At 42.9% G+C, this 23666-nt stretch overlaps 3 protein-coding genes and 1 non-coding gene across 9 annotated transcripts in view; 3 read left to right on the top strand and 1 right to left on the bottom strand.

The window, feature by feature from the left end:
• Positions 1-7830, bottom strand: part of Rbm10 (RNA binding motif protein 10) — a 38228-nt gene extending 30398 nt beyond the window's left edge. For 2 of the 6 annotated variants that reach the window (XM_036173981.1, XM_036173984.1), the window contains exons 1-2: positions 7075-7830; positions 5032-5173 (exon numbers count right to left, since the gene is read on the bottom strand). In XM_036173981.1, the coding sequence (XP_036029874.1) occupies positions 5032-5048 (17 nt within the window). In that variant the 5' untranslated portion in view covers positions 5049-5173; positions 7075-7830. Of the gene's footprint in view, positions 1-5031; positions 5174-7043 lie in introns of all 6 variants that reach the window. The other 4 variants (XM_036173985.1, XM_036173986.1, XM_036173983.1 and 1 more) reach the window with 3 other exon arrangements.
• Ndufb11 (NADH:ubiquinone oxidoreductase subunit B11) lies at positions 7569-9832 on the top strand. Its single transcript, XM_036173988.1, has 3 exons — positions 7569-8082; positions 9304-9434; positions 9613-9832. Exons 1-3 carry the CDS (start codon positions 7882-7884, stop codon positions 9734-9736), a joined length of 456 nt encoding a protein of 151 aa, XP_036029881.1. The 5' UTR covers positions 7569-7881; the 3' UTR covers positions 9737-9832.
• Positions 9833-17321: 7489 nt separating this feature from the next.
• On the top strand, positions 17322-17510 carry LOC118574947. Its single transcript, XR_004943814.1, has one exon. It is a non-coding gene; the product is annotated as a U2 spliceosomal RNA (small nuclear RNA).
• LOC118573991 (NADH dehydrogenase [ubiquinone] 1 beta subcomplex subunit 11, mitochondrial-like) lies at positions 17470-18965 on the top strand. The gene is made up of 3 exons (XM_036174595.1): positions 17470-17497; positions 18414-18651; positions 18830-18965. Exons 1-3 carry the CDS (start codon positions 17470-17472, stop codon positions 18963-18965), a joined length of 402 nt encoding a protein of 133 aa, XP_036030488.1.
• The last annotated feature ends 4701 nt before the right edge of the window (positions 18966-23666 follow it).

The following is a 23666-nucleotide window of genomic DNA, read 5'->3' as shown; positions in this document are numbered from 1 at the left end:
GTGCACAGCCCTACACATGTATATACACATGCTGACATGGGCACACACACATACACACTAACAGACACACATATATACATACATTTAAGTAAAATAAAATAATTGAGGTTGGAGAGATGGCTCAGAGATAAAGAGCACTTATTGGACATGGATGCTGGGAACTGAACTCTTGTCCTTTGAAAGAATGGCAAGTGCTCTTAAAAGCTAAACCACCTCTTCAGTTTCCTAAGGATTGCACTTTAATGGAATAAGATATTACTTAAGCAAACAGGTAGAATTTTTATGCCACTTAAAAGTATGCTTCATTGGGGCTGGAAAGATAGCTCAGCAGTTAAGAGTACTGACTGCTCTTCCAGAGGGTTCAATTCCCAGCACCAACATGTCAACTCACACCTGTCTGTAACTCCAGTTTCAAGAGACCCGACACTCTCACTCACACATACATACATACATACATACATACATACATACATACATACAGGCAAAATACCAATGCACATAAGTAAAAATAAATAAATTTTAAAAAATTCAGAGAAAGTATGTATCTTGGAAAAGACGGCTACTTACAAAGATGACACTTTTCCCCACACCAAATACAGAAATTTGATGTACTCTCAATTAAAAGTCATATATATATGTGTATATGGAACCCCAGGGCCTCACACATGCTAAGTACATGCTCTTTGATTAGTTTTTTTATGGAATAAAATGTCACAAATGGTTAAATCAACTTTAAAAAATAAGAGCAAAGAGGGAGCTATTAAGAAACTGTAGGGCTGGAGAGATGGCTCAGAGGTTAAGAGCACTGACTGCTCTTCCAGAGGTCCTGAGTTCAATTCCCAGCAATCTCTTGGTGGCTCACAACCATCTGTACTGAGATCTGGTGCCCTCTTCTGTATACATAATAAATAAATAAATCTTTTTTAAAAAAGGGGGGGGGCTGGAAAGATAGCTCAGTGGTTAAGGGCACTGACTGCTCTCCCAAAGGACCCATGTTCAAATCCCAGCACCCACATGACACCTAACAACTGTCTGTAACTCAAAGATCTGACCTGAAGGCAAAACACCAATGCACATAAAATAAAAGTAAATGAATTAAAAAAAAATGGAAAACAAAAACAAAATAAAAAACGAACCTGCCATTTGCCTAAGGTCTTAAAAAAAAAAAGGCTGTGCGGTGGTGGCGCATGCCTGTAATCCCAGCACCCGGGAGGCAGAGACAGGCGGATCTCTGTGAGTTCGAGGCCAGCCTGGTCTACAGAGCTAGTCCAGGACAGGCTCCAAAGCTACAGAGAAACCCTGTCTCGAAAACACAAACAAAAACAAAAAACAAAAAAAACCCTGTATAAACCCATAGTAATGAAAACAGTAAGGTTTGGTATAAGAATAAGCAAAGAAATAAATGGAACAACTAAGATCACTCAAGATGGAGAGAACTTGAGTAAAAATGAACTATTAAGGAGGTGGTACTCAGCAAGCTGCTCACTACATGAATGAAAACAAAACTAAAATCTCTTATACTATATTCAAAATTGGATTCTAAATGAACTAAAGATGTGAATGCAAAAGGTAAGACTATATGGTGAAACTCTTTGTGATCTGGGATAGGAAAAGAAAAGATTCTGAAAACACAAGTATGGCAAGATCTGGATGGGGAGGCACATGCCTCTAATCTCAGCACTTGGAAGGTGGCTTTCTGTGAATTTGAGGCCAGCTTGGTCTATGTAACAAGTTCCAGGACAGTGAGAGCTTCATAGTAAGACCCTGTTTCAAAGAGGGGGGGGGGGCGGCAAGAAAGTAAGGATTTGTTACGAACAGGTAGTCAGGAGGCTAAGGTAGGAAGATTACCACAAGTCTCAGGTCAGTCTGAGCTATATGGTGAGTTCCAGGCCAGCATGGATTATAGTGAGATCCTGTCTCAACAACAACAAACAGGACAGGGCTGGAGAGATGGCTCAAAGGTTAAGAACTCTGGCTGTTCTTCCAGAGGTCCTGCGTTCAATTCCCAGCAACCACACGGTGGCTCACAACCATCTATAATGAAATCTGGTGCCCTCTTCTGGCCTGCAGTCATACATGCAAGGCAGAATACTGTATACATAATAGATAATAAATCTTTAAAATTAGCAAAACAACAACAACAAAAAGAACAGTAACTATTCTCGGCAGGCACACAATATTAAGTAAAATGTAACATGCACACCTCATGGTGCAGCAATTAGAGACAAAATATTAATATACAAATGGCAATAGACAGCTAAAATACATGGTGCTGAGTATTATGGAAGTTCAGGAAACAGAAGACTGTAGCACTATGCTGTTTATGAGAACTGAAAACTGACACTTGAGACAACACTACCTATTTTAGAAGAATACATATTAAGCACAACAGAGTTGCTGCCTACAGAGGTGGGAATTGGGAATTAACTGAAAAAACTAAACACAGTAAGAGGAGGCCCTGTGATGACTGATCTATGATAAAACCTATTTAGAACTGGAAAGTGTGATTAACTCAAACCTCTGCATTGTGGATTCTCTAAAAACCAGAAGACAACCAGTGGTTTCAGTTGGCAATAAAGTCCAAGGAGAGTATAGCTACCTGAAGCTCAGTCACACAGCACTTGTAGTGATTATGGTCTACAATCAAATTAATCTTCCCCTAAGAGAGTACTGTATTGAAATTAACATTTCACACACGCTAAGTAAGAGTTCTACCACTGAGTATATTTCTAGCCACCAAATGCCTTGCAAAATACAGTTTTAAAAGGAGGTCAATGCCAGGCATGGTGGCGCATACTAGTCCCAATACCTGGGAGGCTTAGGGGTGGTGGTGGTGGTGTTTGCAATGAGTTCCAGGCAGATATAAACTACATGGTGAAACCCCATCTCAAAAAAAAAAAAATGGCCTAGAGAGATGTCTCAGCAGTTAAGAGCACTTGATTGCTCTTCTACAGAATCCAGGTTTGATTTCCAGCACCTACATGGTGGCTCACTCACAACTGTTTGTAACTCCAGTTCCAGGGGATCCAATGCCCTCTCTGGAATCACCAGGGAACACATGTGGTGCAAAGACACATGCAAATAAAACATTCATACACATAAAATAAATAAATAAATAAACAAATAGAAAAAAATAGCATTTATAAGCTGGATCTGGTGGTATAGGCCTGTAAACCTAGATACTCAAAGAGATTGGGCAGAGGCAGGCGGATCTTTGTGAGTTCGAGGCCAACCTGGTCTACAGAGCGAGATCCAGGAAAGGCACAAAACTACACAGAGAAATCCTGTCTCAAAAAAACAAACAAACAAAAAGTTTATTTATAACCAGGCAGTAGTGGCGCACGCCTTTAATCCCAGCACTCGGGAGGCTGAGGTAGGTGGATCTCTGTGAGTTCGAGGCCAGCCTGGTCTACAGAGTGAGTTCCACTATAGCCAGGACTACATAGAGAAGAAACTCTGTCTTGAAAAGAAAAAAAAAAAGAATGTTATCAAAGAGACTGGGGCAGGACAGTTGCAAGGTCATGCCTGCAAATCTGGTCTGGGCTATGGATTGAGTACAAGTCCAAGCTGGGCAATGTAGGGCCTATCTCAGAATAAAATGTAAAGGGTGAGTATATAAAATAGCTCAGTGGTACAGCACTTGTTGAATTGTGCAACCTAAGGTTCAATTCCCTGTACCCCACTACACAAAAAGACATTTCAAAAACCGCTTTCTCTCCAATGTTTCATAAATTTATTATTTTTTCAAGTCAAAGTCTCATGTAGAACAAGTTGGCTTTGAACTCCTGATGCTCCTGCCTCTACCTCCTAAGTGTTAGGATTACAGGTACACACCACCATGTCCAGCAAATTTATTAAGAACAGATTTTCTTTTTTTTCTTGTTTGTTTTTTTCGAGACAGGGTTTCTCTGTGTAGTTTTGGTGCCTGTCATGGATCTCGCTCTGTACATCAGGCTAGCCTTGAACTCACAGAGATCCTCCTGGTTCTGCCCCCCCCCACTCCCCCAGTGCTGGAATTAAAGGTATGTGCCACCACCGCCCAACCAAGAACAGACTTTCTTAATTTTAAATTCGGTTTGCCTTCCTGGGTTCTTTTAAAATATAGTGGATAGGTCACTTGCTTCAGAATCACCCGGGGCAGTAATCTACCAGGATGCCAAAGGATCTTGCACTTACACCCAAAATCTTTAAATTTTACCAAGTGTTCTAAATGTTTGTTTGGTATCAGAGTTGAAAAACAAAACAAAAAGCCCAGTGAGATGTCACTTCCCCAGCTATTCAGGAAGATGAACTAGGAGGATCACTTGTACCCAGGATTTTGAGACCAGCTTAGACAACAGAGCAAGACCCATCTCAAATAAAAAAACAAAGCACCCTGTATGAACTGGATAAGCTGTCACCCCAGCTCTCTTAGGAACAGGATCACAAATTGGCTAGTACAGACTATAAAGGGAAACTCTGTCTCAAGACAAAGCAAAACCCACTCTCATAGGCCTGGAAGATGGCTCTATCAGTAAACTGCTGTGGTTTAAGTTTGAGGGCCTGAGCTCAATTCCCTGTCACCCATAAAAAACACCAGGTATGGCACATGCCTATAATCCCAGTGCTGAGGTGGTAGAGAAAGGAGGCTCCCTCAGGCTTGCTGGCCAGCCAATATAGCTAAATCTGTGAACCCTAGGTTCAATAAAAGACTCAGCCTCAAAAAATAAGAGGTAGAGCAATTGAGGTAGATATCTGGCATCACTCTCTGGCCTCCACACCCACACTAACAAGAAACCTACCCTCACATCCAGCCATGGTACTCATCAAGTTGTTTGGCAAATAGCAAGACATTAGGAGACCTACAATCATTATGTCTCATTCATCTTTGCATTCTCAGAGCATAGATACACATAATGCTGAAAAGAAACCACTCCTTTGCTGTGTTGTTTCTTCTGCCTAGAAGTGCGTGCCTCTCAGCATCTTCCTGGATCAGTGCTCACATGGGGGTATGCCTATAGTGCTTGGGAGCCAAGGGAGTGGATAACTCACCGTCTTTCATACTCCATGTCCTGATAGGATCTTCGGGAGCTGCTGGGGCCCCGCCTCAGTTGCTGACTCCGTTTCACTTCCCAGCCACCCCCGCTGCTGCCACCATGATCTGCCAGCCTGGGTGATGCCTCCTGCAGAGACTCTGCAGAGAATGGAAGGAAGAAAGGGGTCAAGGCAGTTGGTGCAGAGAGGGCCTCCTACAGAGACTGTCATTGTTGAGGCTCTCTACTGTCCTATAGCCTAGGGACATTGTTTTCTACTTCCTTGTGCTCCTGTGAATCAGTGCAGGAAGACAGCCCCCATTTGGCTCTCTCCTTCCTTTTCCCACAAGCATGCCCTAGAAAACAGTAATGGCCTTATCAAACAAAGAGCATCTTACAGAGATTTGGTGGGACCACTGGCTACGTTATCAAGGCTTTGCATTCTTAGATCAAGTGCTGAATGATTTGCCTGGACTAGGCATATTAGTCATAGAAATAAAACCACAATAATTGGATGGGGATAGAGTTATGGGGCAGAACACTTGAGCAGCACGTTCAGGGCTCTTGAACATCCCCAGCATCACAAAAACAACTAGCAAAACACCAAAAGACAAAAGAGTAACAAAAGACTTCACAACAATGGGAATCCCAAGCTCCTTCTCATGGGTTAAGGTATCATTTCATCCTCCCAACAAGATGCCAGCTATACCCTGACAAGGCAGTCAGAAACCTTGAAAGGCTTTTGGAGGGAGGAAGGGATGAAAGGAGGGAGGGGGTGTATGTGTGTAGGGGCTAACTCGGCAACAAGACAGCTGCCACCTCCCTTGGGCCAACACAGCTCTGGTCTTCACACAGCAAGTGGCTCAGCCTTGATGTGCAGCCAGGTCCCCAGGTGGATCTCTCCCCAAGGCTAAGCTTCCCAGATGCAAAAGGGGCCTCTTTCTGAAGTGGTTCCAAGACATCTTGTTCTACTGAGTTGAAGGGAGCAGTCACTTCATCCAACTTTTGGAGCTGTCATGAGAACTACAAGTTCTGAGAGTGATACGATCCAACCAGGGATCAGAAACAATCCCTGAATCTTCAGCTACCACCCACTGTACAGGAATCAAGTAAATAAAGCAAGGCAGTTACAGTACCTACCCGATACTAGGTTGCCACCACACCTTTCCGCCAAATACACATGTGCCTATTTTCTCTTCCACCTCAAACCACGGGGAACCAGTTAACTGCTCCCAGATGGGGAAAAGAATCAACCAGGAACCCTAGTGGCTGAGAACCTGATGCAAACCCCTCAATGGCAAAAGGGTGAGTCAAACATTGCCATACACACAGCACAGAAACGAATCAAAGTTTCAGGCGAGCCTCCAAATAACCAAGAGCCAAGATCACAGAAGGAAACCCACAAGAGACATAATCAAACGATTCCCATTTTAATACTTGAACGTCAGTGTCAGATACAACTCCCAAAAGAAAAGTCACATATATAGTCTCTGTCCCCTGCACCCTCCCCAGCATTCACTAAATAGGTTGGGGTTGGCCAGTAACTCGACAGCTTCCTGACAGATAAGGACCGAGGTCAGATATACACCCAAGGATTAAAAACCACAGTCACTTTCTCTCTTCGCGCTCGCCACCCTCATCCCCGCCACATAAATGAATAGAGGCCGCAGAGAGAGTATTTCCGTGTGGGTAATTAACACAGGGCAGCCAGCACACCCCGGTCTAAGAATACCCCCTCAAAGTCGCAGGCACGCACCTTCCAAAAGATAAAAGTTCGGTAGAGCAAACACAGTTAAGTCACAGTACCCCACTCCCATCTGTCCGCCCCTTCCCCCACCCTCGTGCACCCATCCCGTGTCCCAAACGCGCACGCGCTTTTGCTTTCATAAGAAAAAGCCGGGGCGGGGTGGGGACACCCCCTCTCAGGTGCATCCCTTGGCTCTGTGTAAACCCCGAGTGTGCAGTCCGTCCCCGCGCCTCTTCTATGCGAACCGCACCCCCCACTGCCGCACGCACATCCAGCTCCCTTACCTCGGCCCCTACCACCCGCAACGGCTCTCACCTTCTCGGCCCGGGCTGTCAAGGGAGGGCTCCCAGGCATCACCTCCACCAGCCGCCACCTCCTCCAGAACTGCTAGTTCAAAGGGAGCCGACGCCTGCAACAACCAAGTCCAAGGCTAGGTGCAAAAGAGAGGAAAGGGGGAGGGGAGACGCGCCCGACGCGCTGCCCTCCCAAGGAAACTCAGTGCCGCCTCCTCCTAGCCGGCCACAGTCACCAACACAAAATGGCGACGAGAAGGGAGCCGGCGCTCCGACCACCATCCACCTACTAAGGGAGCGCGCTCTGGCCGGCCTTGACGATTGGTTGCTGTCCGCCACCCGCTGGCCCTGGCTTTCTCTGATTGGCAAGCATATGCTACCACCCCATTCCCCGTGAGAACGCCCCGGGAGTCCAGAAAAAGAGTAGCTATTGGCTACCCCTATGAGGCCCGCTTTTTAGAGCTTGCTTTCCTTTGAAGTTGAAAGACAAGCAGAAGCTCCACCTCTTTCCCCACAAGGCCGTCTAGATGTCACCGCTTTCTTCTTACGAAGAAAATAAACAGACGTCTCAAGACCAAATTTCTCCTAGTCTGACAGAAAGATAAAGTTGATTTGGTGGTGATACGACGTGGAAAGTAAAACAGAGTCCACACCTCGCTATGCTCGAAAATAAACTTAGACCAAGGATCTATTTAGCGAGGTGAGGGCGGAGCGACAAAAATCGCGCTGGGCTCAACCGCAGCTGCGCACATCGCATTTCCGTGTCCCATCTCCCCACCCCCCCCCCCGGCCCCCCTTCCCCACACCCGACCCAGCAGCACAAGCTGTCATGGCGGCCCGGTTGTTAAGTTTGTATGCTCGCCGCCTTTCCGCAGCAGCGGTGATACGAGGGCTTCCTGCTGCCCGCGTTCGCTGGGAATCCTCCAGAGCTGTAATCTCCCCATCTGCTGAGGAGAGAAAGCGGCAACGAGAACCGACCATGCTCTGGCAGGAGGACCCAGAACCCGAGGACGAAAACCTCTACGCGAAGGTGAGAAGGAGGGGGAAAACGGGATGCCGCAGGGGCCAATCTGGGACCGGCCAACCTGTGTCAGAAGAGAATGTTTTCCGACTTGAGGCTTGCGCCGTGGACAAGATTTTCAAAGATTAGGAATTTTAGCTTGTTTTCCTCTTTTTTGTTTTGAAATCTTCAGTCTAGGACTCGAAGCGAGATTTGCTTTATTTGTAGATAGAAATAGTTAAAGTGGGCAGCGCCCAAAGCTCATTAGAAACATAATCACTGTAATACTAAATTCTGAGATGGCACGTGCTCGGTGCCAGTCTGTGCTAGACACTTTGTATCTATTAACTCATCTAAGTTCTTAAACAGTGTGATTTTGAAGTACACACTACTACAGTTATCACTTTGCAGATGAGAATACTGAAACAGATAAATTGCTTACTCAAGATCCCATTAACTTGAGTAGGTAGTGGAACTGATATTTGGATTTAGGACTAACTGGATTCCTGTGCTTTATGAATAATTGAGACTCTGGAGTCAGACACCCTGGGTTGGAAATTATTCACTTGATGACCTTGGGCAAGTAGTTTATAGTCTCTTGGTTCCTTAGTTGCTTTGTAAAATGGGAAAAGTAATAAGACAGCTAAAAAATAGACCTGCTTCCTATGATTAAATGAGTCAGAATGGTCACAGCAGCTCCTGCCACTTCAGAAGTACTCAGAATTAGAAGATGTTTATTATTGCCATTTCCACCTTACTGGGATATGTGAGGTTTGTATATTTGAAAAGGCCTTCATCAACACTAACCTCTGGTTGAGGGGCTTAAATATATAGGGTGCTATAGGATAAGTGGACCCATAGGAAATTACCAGTATTCAGCCATTTTTAAACTTTTATAAATATCACTTCCCAAGGGTACAACTTAACAGACAGGGTGATTAGGTTTCCCAAACAAGTAGGTGAGGACAATTACTCATTTGGAAATAAAGTACAAAAACCTTGGATGAGGCGATGATGATGGATCCCACTCTGATTAGATTTGGAGGAAGGGCTTTCTAGGTAGTGGGAGCAGCAAATACCAAAGCCCTTTGGTGGGAAGGAACTTCACATACTCTAAGAATAGGAAAAGGATTTTAGTGAGGAGTAAGAAATTGGTCTGAGGGCAGATTAGAGACCAGATCACATAGAGCCGGCATATATGTTTATGAAGCAGCAGGAAGCCCTTACTTATTGACCTCTCCTTTTCCTCAGAACCCAGACTTTCATGGTTATGACCAGGACCCTGTGGTGGATGTCTGGAATATGCGAGCTGTCTTCTTCTTCGGTTTTTCCATCGCCTTGGTCTTTGGTACCACATTTGTGGCATATCTGCCTGACTACAGGTATAGGGGTATTCCAAGAGAGTAGAGTGGGTAGAGGCAGAGACAAGGGTAAAGGTTGAAGGATTCTCTGGCCAGAATCCTTGCCCTGCACTGGTGGGGAATGGGGTGCTGAGGTGGGGAACTAGTGTCTAGTGAGGCTCTTTCATATCAGAAAGACCACACCTGTTGCTGCTTCTAGGATGCAAGAGTGGGCCCGCCGGGAAGCTGAGAGACTTGTGAAATATCGAGAAGCTAACGGCCTCCCCATCATGGAATCCAACTGTTTTGATCCCAGCAAGATCCAGTTACCAGAAGATGACTGATGAATTGCTGAGCGGGGCTTAAGAAGCATTTTGTCCACCCCCTGCCTGTTATTATTCTGGCTTCTCAGAGCACCTTATTAAAGGGATTGAAAGAATGACTGGTTACTGTTGTTTTTGTTATGGAAGAGGATATATGAGTATGTGACAAGCCTTACAAAGGCAACTGCTGCCTTTCTGGGTTGTCTAGAGCTGTGCAAGGTTTGGTGACTTAGTACTCTATTTCATGGCCCTGTGGGTTGCATAGTAAGGGTGTTTGGCCCCTCTTAGATCCCAGGTGGTTGCTGTTAGGTAGTAGCTAGGGCTAGAGTCACCTGAAGCACATCTGGTCTATACAGCCAAGGTTTCTAAAAAAAAAACGTATCTGGCACTTCAGTCTTCAGCATAGTAACCTGAGCTTCTTATAGTAGTGGTTCTCAACCCTCCTAATGCTGTGACCCTTTAATACAGTTCCTCATTGTGGTGACCCCCAGCCATAAAATATTTTTCTTTTTTCTTTTTATTTTTTGAGCTGGGGATTGAACCCAGGGCCTTGCGCTTGCTAGGCAAGCACTCTACCACCGAGCTAAATCCCCAACCCATAAAATTATTTTCATTGCTACTTCATAATTGTAATCGTGCTTCTGCTATAAATTGTAATATAAATACTTTTGGAGATAGAAATTTGTCAAAGGGGTTGCGACCCACAGTTGAGAACTACTATCTTAGAGGGTAGTTCAAGGTTCTTCTGGATGGAGACATAGCATATAGGGAGAAATAGACAGTAGCCATTTATACAAAGGAGCTTAACCTTCCTACATTTGAACTTGTGTTGAGATACCTGGTGGGTGAGAACAGAATTTTTCTGTTGCTAAGTATGGTTATTTGGCTCCCTGCTTTCTCTGGGGTTTGTGGCTTCTCTGCTTCTGTCTTGTGTATTGGTGAGTCTGGATGCTTCTCTTTTCTAATCAAATTCTGGATGGTCTCCAACTTGACATACATCTAGGCTGGGGATGTAGCTCAAGTTTAGAGTACTTGCTGAGTATGCTATAGGTTCCATTCTAGCACCAAATACTTAAAAAAGATTGTACATTTCTGATTGCCTCTCTCTTTCCATCTCTCCATTCTTTCTTCTTCCTTCTTCCTCACCACCTTCATCCCTGATAATAAGCTGTCTCCTTCCAATTGTCTATCTGTTGGTCAGTCCAGTGTCTACTTATTGCCTTTGAGCATTATGAAAGCAAGCCAGCTTTCTGCTCAGTCCCAGCATGATTTTCTGCAACCAAAGAACGAAGTGTTTCAAAATAGAATCTTAAAATAGTTTAGTTCTGTTGGGCAACCAAGACCCTATATTGTTTTAGGGGTCTCCCTGGCCAACAACTTGTAAGGAAATAACCCAACCCTGGCACTGAGATTTTTGTTTAGCAACTTATAGCTTATGGAAACATCTTTTTCCACTCCTACATTGTACCTACATTGTTCATTCAAACACTTATTTGCTTTTTTGAGGTAGGGTCTTATATAGCCCAAGCTGAGATAAAACTCATGTAGTAGCCAAGAATGACCTTGATCTCCCAATCCTTCCTCTACCTCCCAAGTGCTAGAATTATAAGTGTATGTATGCCATCATGTCTGGCTCACTCAAACTCTAACCATTATTTTGACTAAAATTTGCAGGCACAGAACTTTTATAGGACTTTTCTCATTCATCGTGATGGGTATCATCTGCACCCATAAAGCTTTTAAAATTTTCATAGGTGTGCCTGGCCCTTATACTCCATATGATTCCCCATGTTTGCTCTTTTGGGTGTTGCTTGCATGTTTTTCATATGTGTTTCTAAATCTGTAAAACACTCAGATTATATATACATTATATAATCTATGTAATGAAATCTTTTTAAGAATTACACACATTTTGTGTGCATGTGCATGCTACAAAAGACAATCGTGCAGAAATTTATTTCTTCCTTCTGCCATGTAGTTCTCAGGAATGGAACTCAGGTCATCAGGCTTGGTGACAGGAGCCTTTACCTATTCAGTCATATATCACTATTTTACAAAGGGTAGTCAGGATTATTAAAGGCTCCTTACATTCTAAGAAAGTGCCAATGATCTAAGGAATCAGCTACTAAGGAGGTAGTTAAGAAAAATTTTAGCAAGGTCCAATATAGAATGAAAAGATTCCATTGCTTGTATCATTTTCTCAAAACATCAGTGGTAGATACAATGGGATGGGAGGCACTATAGTTAGCTCTCCATTAAGCACAGTTGTAACTGGAGACTTTCTCTCCAACTCCCACCAAGCCCCAGCAGTCCCGCAGTCCACTTATAAGATAAACACACAGACTCTTATATTATTTAAACTGTTTGACCTAATGGCTCAGGCTTCTAGCTAGCTGTTTTTATATATTAAATTAACCAATTTCTATAAATCTATACCTTGCCACCTGGCTCATGGCTTACCAGTATCTTACATGTTGGTACTCAGCAGTGGCTGGCAGTGTCTCCTGACTCAGCCATCCTGTTCCCAGAATTCTCTTCTCTGTTTGTCCCACCTATACTTCCTGCCTGGCTATTGGCCAATCAGCATTTTATTTATACAGAGCGATATCCACAGCACTTCCCCCCCCCCTTTTTTTTTTTCAAAAAGGAAGGTTTTAACTTTCACATAGTAAAATTACATATAACAAAACAATTATCAAGCAAGAATTATAGTTATAATGTCTAGTCTATTTGTATTTGGCAAAATTAAAGAAGATATCCTATCTATCCTAAATTTGTGAGTCTAAGGTTTCTTATCTAACTTATCTTTTATCATAACTAAGGAAAATTATAACTATCTCTAGTCTTCAACTACATCAAAGACCTCAGAAGGATATAATATTAACTGAGAAATGAGAGATGGACACGAGCAACTTTTGGGAGTCTTGCAAGAGTAGACAAAGACAGCTGGCAGCCTGGACAGTCATCTAAAGTTCCTTTGTAAAGTTGGGGCATCTGTCTTCAGCCCACAGGTCTAGAGTCTCTCAGTCACTTCTTTCTGTGTCCTGTAGAATGTCTGGCAGTTTTCCTCTGCGAAGCAGGAACCATTTTTCCAAGCAAAGTTCAGTGGTCACCTTCCCATGAGACCTGCATGTCCAGTTGATCAAGCAGTCCAGGCAAGAACAGTTTCTTGTCCAAATGGCTATTTTTGCCCAGGTAAAGATAAACTCTCTATATAGAGTGTCTTCAATGCCCATCCTCCTCTCTGAAGTAAATTGGGTGCTGCCAGGAGCAGACATGTCTCACTGTCTAGAAAGTCTAAATTTTTAAAAAACATTTAAATGCCATATTCTGTAGGTCTTTGAAGTGTTTGAAAATTACCTATCTGTCTGAAATATATCTATATATAACTAGAAAACTAAACTAACATGACTATAAGTTTGATTATCATAGAAGACTAATTATAATTATCCATTACAATTTAAACGAGTTACATAAACATAATACCTCAAACAAGAGTAGAAATATATATACAGTATAACAAAATTAAGTTTAAACTTGTATCAATAAACTAAAATCCATAGCAATGTAAAACATTTTTAAACAAGTTGTTAGTATTTATCCTATCATATCTACATCCCCTTTTCTTCTTTAGAAAGAGATTGCATTTATAACCAAACTGCTTTAAATAAAATATTGGTTTTTCTCTGTCCCACACCAGAGGGCTCTTCTGATATGGGACACAAGAATCTCTCAACCAGGGTTGGGGATTTAGCTCAGTGATAGAGCACTTGCCTAGCAAGCGCAAGGCCCTGGGTTCAGTCCTCAGCTCTGGAAGAAAAACAAACAAACAAACAAAAAGAATCTCTCAACCTTTTCTTTTAGGAACATCCTTGGGTTTAGAGAAAGAGTGAGCCAATTCCATCTCCAAAGCCAGCTTGGTATATTTGGGAATCTGGGCATAGCTTCTCTTACTACTTTGTGCTGGATGGGGGCGTTGTATCTTATGGGGACACAAAGAAATTTTTAGGCTTATGGGGTAGTCCGTGAGGCTGTATTATCTGAGCCAGTTGCCTTGAAACCGTTCTGGATGTTGGATCTTCTGGGCCATGATGTCATCGGAGACCTTTCAGGGGGTCTTGGCTGGTCAAACCTGATATATCTTAATCTGGAACAAATCCATAGCCTCTGGCTTTCTGTGGAAACAAAAGCAGAGCCTCTTTTCCAAAGCAACACATCCTTAGATCCAAGTTTTGAAGTCAAGGTATCTTTAAAAATATATATTTTCTTTAAAAATATACATATTGGGGGTTGGGGATAGCTCAGTGGTAGAGCACTTGCCTAGCAAGCACAAGGCCCTGGGTTCAGTCCTCAGCTCCAAAAAAAAAACAAACCCAAAAAAATATATATATATACATATTGGCTTAACTCAACAGCTTTTACAATCAAATGTTTTTGTACAGTTAAAAATCCCAAAGACAACACAATCCAGATTCTCTGTGTAATATCCATCTTTACGCGGCTTATTTTTATACTACCTTTACTGTCTCTTAAAGACTTTATTTTTTAAAACTATGTATTTTTATATAACTGTATATATTCCTTTTTTTCTCTCTTCTAAGCCTATGTACATTTTTACACACACTGTAAAGCATTTAAAATCTTGTTCCATCTGAATCTGTCTTATTGTGAATCTATTGTTTTAAACGGCAGCATTACTAGGGCTAAAATAGCAGCTTTGGCTGCTGGCTCCGCCCACCTCAGCTTCCCAAAATGGCAGTGGTATGTTTACCACCAGCTCTGGAGCCATCAGCTCATAGAAACAGTGGTTCTATGCTTCTATCAAAGCAGCATGTAGCCCAGAAACCTCTATTTTTTTAATACTAGCAAAGACTAAATCCACCATGCAGTGTAATGTGCTGCTTGTAGATGCCTCATTCCTGCCATACTGCCTGTCAAATGCGCACACCAGGAACCCTCCACAGTAGCTCAAACGCACAGGCTGCCACTAACTTGAGAGACAACTAGGAAGCTGGTTTTAGTTCTGTTTTAGAATCTTTTTTCTCAGGTTTTAGGTGGAAATTCTTGCCAACCCATTGGGCACAATTTGTAGCTGGAGAGTTTCTCTCCACCTCCTGCCAAGCCCTGGCAGTCCCGAAGCCCACTTATAAAATAAACACACAGACTCTTACATTATTTAAACTGTTTGGTCTAATGACTAAGGCTTCTAGCTAGCTGTTCTTACATATTAAATTAACCCATATCTATAAGTCTATACCTTGCCACCTGGCTCGTGGCTTACCAGTATCTTACATGTTGGTACTCATGGCAGCGGCTGGCAGCATCTCCTGACTCAGCCTTCCTGTTCCCAGAATTCTCTTCTCTGCTTGTCCCACCTATACTTCCTGCCTGGCAACTGGCCAATCCGCATTTTATTTACACAGAGTGATATCCACAGCACACAGTCATTCTCCATAAGCCTTTTCACCTCATCCTAGAGTATGCTATGGGACTCACCTCACCTCTGAAGGCTTAAGTGGAACTGACTCCTGCTTCTTTGAACAGCTTGTGACCAGGAGGATGTAGGGCTATACATCTCATCCCCATGTTTGACAGCCTTTAGACCAATGCTACAGCTGGCTGCTGCCTCTCTATTGGCCACATTTGGCTGGTGAAAGGGTCCCAAACTAAATAAACAATCTCTACTCGGCATACTTTAAAAATTATTATTTTTAATTATGGATATGTGTGTGCCAGCAGGGACCCATGGAGGCCAGAGGCATCACATCTCCCTGGAGCTAGAGTTACAGGTGAGCTATCCAACTGGGTACTAGAAATTGTAGTTTGGGACTCTCTTCAAGAACAATTTGATCTCTTAGCCATGGAGCCATTTCTCTGGCTCCCAGCATATTTTTTTTTATGTGTAGAAAGGTTTTGTCTGTTTGTATGTATGTCTGTATAAAATGTGTGCAGTGCCCATGCAGGCCAGAAAAGGGTGCTGGATTCCTTGGAACTGGAGTTACAGCTAGTTATTAGCTAGATGTATGTGCTGGAAATTGAAGCCAGGTCCTCTAAAAGAAAAGCCAGTGCTCTTAACTGCTGAGCCATTTCTCCAGTCCCACCCTAAGCATACTTTCTATCTCTACCCCCTCTTCTGTTTTTTGTTTTTTAAATATTTATTTATTTATTTATTATGTATACAGAAGAGGGCGCCAGATCTCATTAAAGGTGGTTGTGAGCCACCAAGAGATTGCTGGGAATTGAACTCAGGAACTCTGGAAGAACAGTCAGTGCTCTTAACCTCTGAGCCATCTCTCCAGCTCTGTTTTTTGTTTTTTGAGACAGAGTCTCATTATGTAGTTGTGGGTGACCTAGAACTCACTATGTAGACCAGGCTAGCCTTGAACTCACAGAGATCTACCTGCCTCTGCCTCTGCCTTCTGAATGCTGGGGTTAAATACATGCACCACCTTCCTATTCTCATTTTTGTTTGTTTTGTTGTTGTTGTTGAGGTAGTCTCACTATGTAGTTAGCCTGGCTGTCCTGGACCTTGCTATGTAAACCAGGCTGGCCTCAAACTCACAGAGATCTGCCTGCCTCTCCCAGTATACTTTCTTACAGACAGAAGAGAAATGTGAGTATAATAATTGCCTACTCCTGGAACAAGCCATGTTAGGATTGCCCCCACAGATGCTACACCCTAGGATGGCTTTGCTTTAGTTAGTTGCATGTCTCTTCACCCACAGCAGAGACAATGTACTGTTCCTCCCCAAATTCATTGTTGTCATGTCTCTGGGTGTCAAGTGTTGTATCAGCTTTTCCTGGGGAGATAAGAAGAAGCATCCTATCTATTCACTTCAAATAGTTTACCAATGACAAACTGTGGGGAGCTGAGGAAGCCCTGAATATATGAAGTCCTGAGTGAATGTGTGCTGTTGACATAGCCATGGCCATGTCAAGGACCTCAGTGCCTCAGATCCATGGGAAAATAGTAATGTCTTCCCTAAGCTAGGCTTGGGGAAATGGCAAAGGCTTCCCTCCTGGTCCAAGTGTAGATGTTGATAGTGTAAACAGAAAATTTCCACTATAGCTTTCTCCACACTTCCATATTTACATCCTAAAGATCCTTACCCCTACAGACACTGCTCCTACTGAGATTAGCTAGTCTTGTCTTGTTCATCCAGCTATATTTCATAAACCCTGGCTCCTTATTTATCTGGATGTAATAATCCTATCTCTCTGTTAATTCTATATAATAAGCATGCCAATATTCCTAGAGTACTATGGTTCCTCCATCAGAGAGCACAATCTAACAGATCCCAGCTTTTCTGTGTGCCTGTATTTGTGTTTTCTTCACTCCATTGCTGCCGTGGACAGGTCTATCCTTGAAGCCATGCAACAGGCTGGAGAAACATTTTCACCCAAATCTAGCTTGGTTTAATTGGGGTTACTTACAGGAACATGGGTGAGGGGTTCAACTGTTTTTATTTTAAGACATCAATGGCAATTCCATGCCTGGAGGACAGCATTCCACAAGAATATAAGTTTTAGAGGGATGGGTATTAAGGTGCATTCTACTCAAAGCAGTGCTCAGTGTAGTGTGTGCTTGATGGACATTTGGTCCGTTATCACTTGTCAGCCTTTTGGATAAGATGAAGTTTTGTATCTATTCCTAATCAGTTTACTATCTGACACGTCCTTTATCTGAGGAAAATGTATTAAATGAGTTTTTTTATAACAAGGAGATGGAATAGCTGGTTGTGTCCACTCCATGCATGAATCTAGTATTACGGGACCCTACGAGTTAGTTCCTTTGGGAGGGATTTGAAAAATTGGTATGTTATCTCTTGTGTAGATGACATTGATCTATCCATGGCCTTCTGGCTTATAGATAAAGAATGAATGCCTCTTGTTCTCCCAAGTTGTACTTCATTAAACTCTCAGCCCTTGAGAAATTTTCATTCTAGCTATACATGAATTAAATCCTAAAACCTAGAGGCTACACTTTGACCAAATCCTAAAGTCCATGCCCTAGCCCCTTCTATTCTGGTTGCAAAGACCACTTTCTCTTGCTCATTGTAACTCAGCCACTGCTTGCCTATTTGGGGTCACTGACTTAAAATATACATATAGGGGTGGGGAAATATAGAGCTCAGTAAAGTTGGTAAAGGACTGAAGTTAACAGTTGCTTTGTAAAGTGGGAAAAGTAATAGGACAGCTAAAAAATAGACCTGCTTCCTATGATTAAATGAGTCAGAATGGTCACAGCAGCTCCTGCCACTTCAGAAGTACTCAGAATTAGAAGATGTTTATTATTGCCATTTCCACCTTACTGGGATATGTGAGGTTTGTATATTTGAAAAGGCCTTCATCAACACTAACCTCTGGTTGAGGGGCTTAAATATATAGGGTGCTATAGGATAAGTGGACCCATAGGAAATTACCAGTATTCAGCCATTTTTAAACTTTTATAAATATCACTTCCCAAGGGTACAACTTAACAGACAGGGTGATTAGGTTTCCCAAACAAGTAGGTGAGGACAATTACTCATTTGGAAATAAAGTACAAAAACCTTGGATGAGGCGATGATGATGGATCCCACTCTGATTAGATTTGGAGGAAGGGCTTTCTAGGTAGTGGGAGCAGCAAATACCAAAGCCCTTTGGTGGGAAGGAACTTCACATACTCTAAGAATAGGAAAAGGATTTTAGTGAGGAGTAAGAAATTGGTCTGAGGGCAGATTAGAGACCAGATCACATAGAGCCGGCATATATGTTTATGAAGCAGCAGGAAGCCCTTACTTATTGACCTCTCCTTTTCCTCAGAACCCAGACTTTCATGGTTATGACCAGGACCCTGTGGTGGATGTCTGGAATATGCGAACTGTCTTCTTCTTCGGTTTTTCCATCGCCTTGGTCTTTGGTACCACATTTGTGGCATATCTGCCTGACTACAGGTATAGGGGTATTCCAAGAGAGTAGAGTGGGTAGAGGCAGAGACAAGGGTAAAGGTTGAAGGATTCTCTGGCCAGAATCCTTGCCCTGCACTGGTGGGGAATGGGGTGCTGAGGTGGGGAACTAGTGTCTAGTGAGGCTTTTTCATATCAGAAAGACCACACCTGTTGCTGCTTCTAGGATGCAAGAGTGGGCCTGCCGGGAAGCTGAGAGACTTGTGAAATATCGAGAAGCTAACGGCCTCCCCATCATGGAATCCAACTGTTTTGATCAGATCCCATTACCTGGGGGTAACTACAAAGACTTAAAATCCTGAGAATAAGCTCAGCATGTACATAGCCTCACCTCTAGAACTACCTATCTGCCACCCGGTTCACTGCTAGTGGGACTAAGAACTCTGAGACTCAGGGTGAAAGCTTCTTCAAGTCTTCAGCCTCTTCCCTTCCATAGGGTGTTAAAAGTGAAACAGAATTTGGAAGTGCTGAGTCTGGTCCTCTAGTATAGATCTCAGGGCTCTGTTTGCTTTTTTTCACCCCCCAAGACAAGCTGACAATAATCCTATGTTCTAGAGTTTCTACTGTTGTGATAAAACAGCATGGCAACAACTGAACAGTTTTCCAAGAGAGACTTTGGAGCACTTGGTCATAAATGGGATATCTTTACCAAACTTGTCTCTCAAGACTCAAGGACATCTCAGAAGAGGAGGCAGAAAGACTATAAGAGCCCGAGGTATTGGAGGACGCAAAGGAAATAGTGTCTTCTAGACACAACAGGCTGATATGCATAGGAACTCACAGAGACTGTGACAGCACACATAAGACCTGCAAAAGTTCAAGCCAAACAAAATCCCAACATGAAGGGCAAGTGGACACGAAGTCCTACCCATTAGCAAGAAGCTATAGGCAATTGATAGCTTTTGGGAAAGGTAAAATCCATTTTACACTATGGAGTGTCACTGGATGTTTCTGAAGCACTCCAGGGCAAGCCCCATGCCCAGGAGTAGTCTGGCCCACACAAAATGGACTCTGTTTTTATGTGCTTTTTGTTTTGTTTTGGTATCATTTGTCTTATTATGTATTTTTGTTGTTGTTGTTCCTTGATTTTCAGTTTCAGTTTTGTTTTTTTTTTCTTTTTGAGAGAGAGCACCCGAGTGAGTGCAATTTGGGTGGGTAGGGAGGATCTGGAAAGAATTTGGAGTGGGGAATGGATATGGTCAAAGTATACTTATATGAAAAAAATAAAGCAAGAAAACCTACCATGATTAAAAGCAACTTGGCAAGGAAAGGGTTTATTTCAGCTTACAAACCTGAAATCACACTTCATCACTGAGAGAAGTCAGGGCAGGAACCCAGAGACAGGAACTGAAGCACAAGCCATGGAGAATTATTGCTTTCTGGCTTGCTCTCTAGGGATTGCTCAGCCTGCTTTTTTTCCCCTTTATTATTATGTGTTTTAAATTTTATACATCAGCCATGGGTTCCCCTGTCCTCCCCACTCCTGCCCCCCCCTTCCTCCCAGCCCCTCCCCTCCATTCCCATGTCCTCCAGGATCAAGGTACCCCTGGGGATTCATTTAAACCTGATGAATTCAGTACAGGCAGGTCCTGTCACCTCCTTCCAGTCAGTCTGCTTTCTTACACAACCTAGAACCAGCTATCTATGGGTAGCACCACTAACAATGAGCTGTGCCCTTCCACATCAATTGTTAATCAAGAAAATGCCCTGCCGGGCAGTAGTGACACATGCCTTAAGTCCCAGCACTTGGGAGGAAGTCTCAGCACTTAGGAGGCAGAGGCAGGTGGGTATCTGTGAGTTTGAGGCTAGCATGGTCTATGAATCAAGTTCCAAAGCTACACAGCGAAATATGGTCTGGAAAAAAAAAAAGAAGAAAAGAAAAGAAAAGAAAATGCTCCCACAGACTTGGTTACAGGAAACCTGATGAAGTCATTTTCTCAACTGAGGTTCCTTTTCCCAGACAACTGTAGCTTGTGTCAAGTTGACAAAAAAACTAACTAGCACAAATATTAAAATAGCAATGTTCAGACACGGTAGGTACTTGACTCAAATGTTTTACTTCAGTAGAGAAGTGATGAATATCAATAACACTGAGTCCTTTGCAAAAAAAAAACCATCATCAAATGCTGCTACAGGGAGGGCAAGATTACTCAGCAGGTAAAGGTGCTTGCCTGTAAGCCTGATGGTCTGAGTTTGAGTCCTGGGACTTGCAGTGGAAGGAGAGAACTGAGTCCCAAAAGTTGTTCTCTGGCCTCACAAATAAATAAGTGAAGTATAAAATAATTTTTAAAATTAATGCAACAGACTTGGCTCCAAGAGGCCTTGCTACAAAAAAGGGACAAGTGCTCAGCCTCTATGTCAACTTGACACAAAAACTAGAGTTTTCTGAAAGGAGGGAACCTCAATTGAGACAATGCTTCCATAGGATCTGGATCTGGCTTTAAAGATTTTTTTGTTTTCTTTTTGTTTTATTTTCGAGATAGGGTTTTTCTGTGTAACAGCTCTAGCTGTCCTGGAACTTGCTCTGTAGACCAGGCTTGCCTCACATTCACAGAGATCCACCTGTCTCTGTCTCCTGAGCGCTGAGATTATAGGTGTGTGCTGCTACCACCCAGCTTGTTTAGTATCTTATATAGAGATAGATTGTTGGGATGAGTGTCACATTCTCCAACAAGTTCTTGAGAGGATACTTCCAAGCAGATGGAGTTAACAGCTTAGATTACTGGATATGGGTGCACTGAACTTGTTTTCCCAGTAGGTGACAACATTATAAAAAGTTTTATTTCTCCTGATTTACCAGGATACCTTAAAGCATTGATTCTCAAACTGTGGATCATGATCCCCCCTTTGGGGGGACCAAATGACCCTTTCACAGGGGCCACCTAATACCATTGGAAAACACAGACATTTACATTATGATTCACAACAGTAGCAAAATTGCAGTTATGATTTAGCAATGAAAATAATTTTATGGTCAAGGTCACTACAACATGAGAAACTGTATTAAAGAGTCACAGCATTAGGAAGGTTGAGAACCACTGCCTTAAAGGGATGTGGGTATACCCTAATTGGTGTGACCAATTTTACTTATTGTGGTTTGAAAGAAAATGGCCCTCAAAGGGAGCACTATTAGGTAGGAGCTGTGGCCTTGTTGGAGTAGGTGTGGTCTTGTTGAAGGAAGTGTGTCACTGTGGAGGTAGGCTTTGAGGGCTTATGGATGCTCAAGCCACGCCCATTGAGACAGTTCACTTCTGTTGACTTTGGATCAAGATGTAGGAGTCTCAGCTCTAGTACCATGCCTGCTTGCATGCCTGCTTGCATGCTGCCGTGTCCCACCATGGTGATAATGGACTGAACCTCTGAAACTGCAGCCTCCACTCAGTTAAATGTTTCTCCTTTGTAAGAGTTGCCATAGCCATGGTGTCTCTTCACAGCAATAGAAACCGTAAGAAACTTATGAAGACCACTATTCCTGAATCCATTCTGCATTGTTGACATAAATCTGGATATGTTCTTTTTTTATTGTTGTTGTTTTTGAAACAAGATCTCACTATGTAGCCTTGGCTGGCCTGGACTCATAGTCTTTGCTTCTATAGTGTTGGGATTAAAGTTGTGCACTACCATAGCCAGTCTGGGCATGTTCTTAAAGCTTGTGGGTAAGGTACTTCAGTTCCTTGGCCTTATTGTTTCTATAAGAAGCCCATGCTGAGCTGTGGTGGCACACGCCTTTAATCCTAGCACTCAGGAGGCAGAGCCAGGCGGATCTCTGTGAGTTCGAGGCCAGCCTGATCTACAGATTGAGATCCAGGATAGGCACCAAAACTACAAAGAGAAACCCTGTCTCAAAAAACCAAAAAAGAAGCCCACTTGCAATATAATATTATAGTTAATATTGCCATATTCTGGCTATGCCTTCAATCCAATCTAAGTTCCTTTCAGGACCCAGCTGGTTCTGCTGAGATGTCTGTACCCTGCTCCAAGTTATTCCATATTGTGTAAAAGTCCTTTCAGATTGTAAATTGCTCTGAAAGAATTCATTAAAGATTTCAATATATGGTTATTGTTTGTATGGTGTGTGTGTGTGAAGGTGGGAGCATACATGCCACAGTGTGAAGAGCTGGTTCTTTCCTTCTACCATGGGATCCTGGAGTGGAATGTAGGTTGTCAGGTTTGTATGGCAGACACTGCTAGACAGAGAGAGAGTCCATCTTCCAAGTTCATTTTGAGAGAAAGGATAACTCTGTACCTGGGTGGAAAGATGAATGGTACCATATGTCTGGTACTACCCACATAGCACAAACCATAAGCAGCTTATTCCTAGGAGTGGAAAGGGTGCCACTCTATGAACTTGCTGAGTGAACTGGAACTGTAAGGCACATGAGCATATTATAAATTACATCAGAAAGCTAGGCCCCAAGAACTTAGTGGCCACATCAGGCCAAGGAAAAAGTGTAACTACCTCACCCAGATTCCATAGAGAGGTGGACACTGCTGTGGTTTGAATAAGAACTACTTAGAAGGATTAGAAGGTGTGGCCTTGTTGGGGTAATTGTAGCCTTGTTGGAAGGAAGTGTGTTACTGGGGGTATGAGCTTTGAGGTTTCAGAGGCTCAAGCCAGTCTCCTGCCTGCAGATTTGAATGTAGAACTTTCAGCTACTTCTCTAGGTCAATATCTGCCTTCATAATGCCATGCTCCATGCCATTATGACAATGGACTAAACCTCTGAAACTTTAAGCAATCCCCAATTAAATCCTTTCCTTAGCCTGGCAGTGGTGATGAATGCTTTTAATCCCAGCACTCAGGAAACAGAGGCAGGTAGATCTCTGTGAGTTCAAGGCCAGCCTGGACTATAGAGCAATTTCCAGAACAGCCAAGACTGTTACACAGAAAAACTCTGTCTTGAAAAAACAATAAAAAACAAACAAACAAACAAAATCTTGTCCTTTATAAGAGTTTCCATGGTCATGGTCTCTCTTCAAAGCAATAGAACATTGACAAAGAC

The sequence above is a fragment of the Onychomys torridus genome, chromosome X (genome assembly GCF_903995425.1).
Source record: "Onychomys torridus chromosome X, mOncTor1.1, whole genome shotgun sequence".
In the NCBI taxonomy this organism is placed as follows: Eukaryota; Metazoa; Chordata; class Mammalia; order Rodentia; family Cricetidae; genus Onychomys; species Onychomys torridus.
The sequence above is the reverse complement of the archived record's forward strand: the minus strand, read 5'-3'. Positions and strand labels throughout refer to the sequence as shown.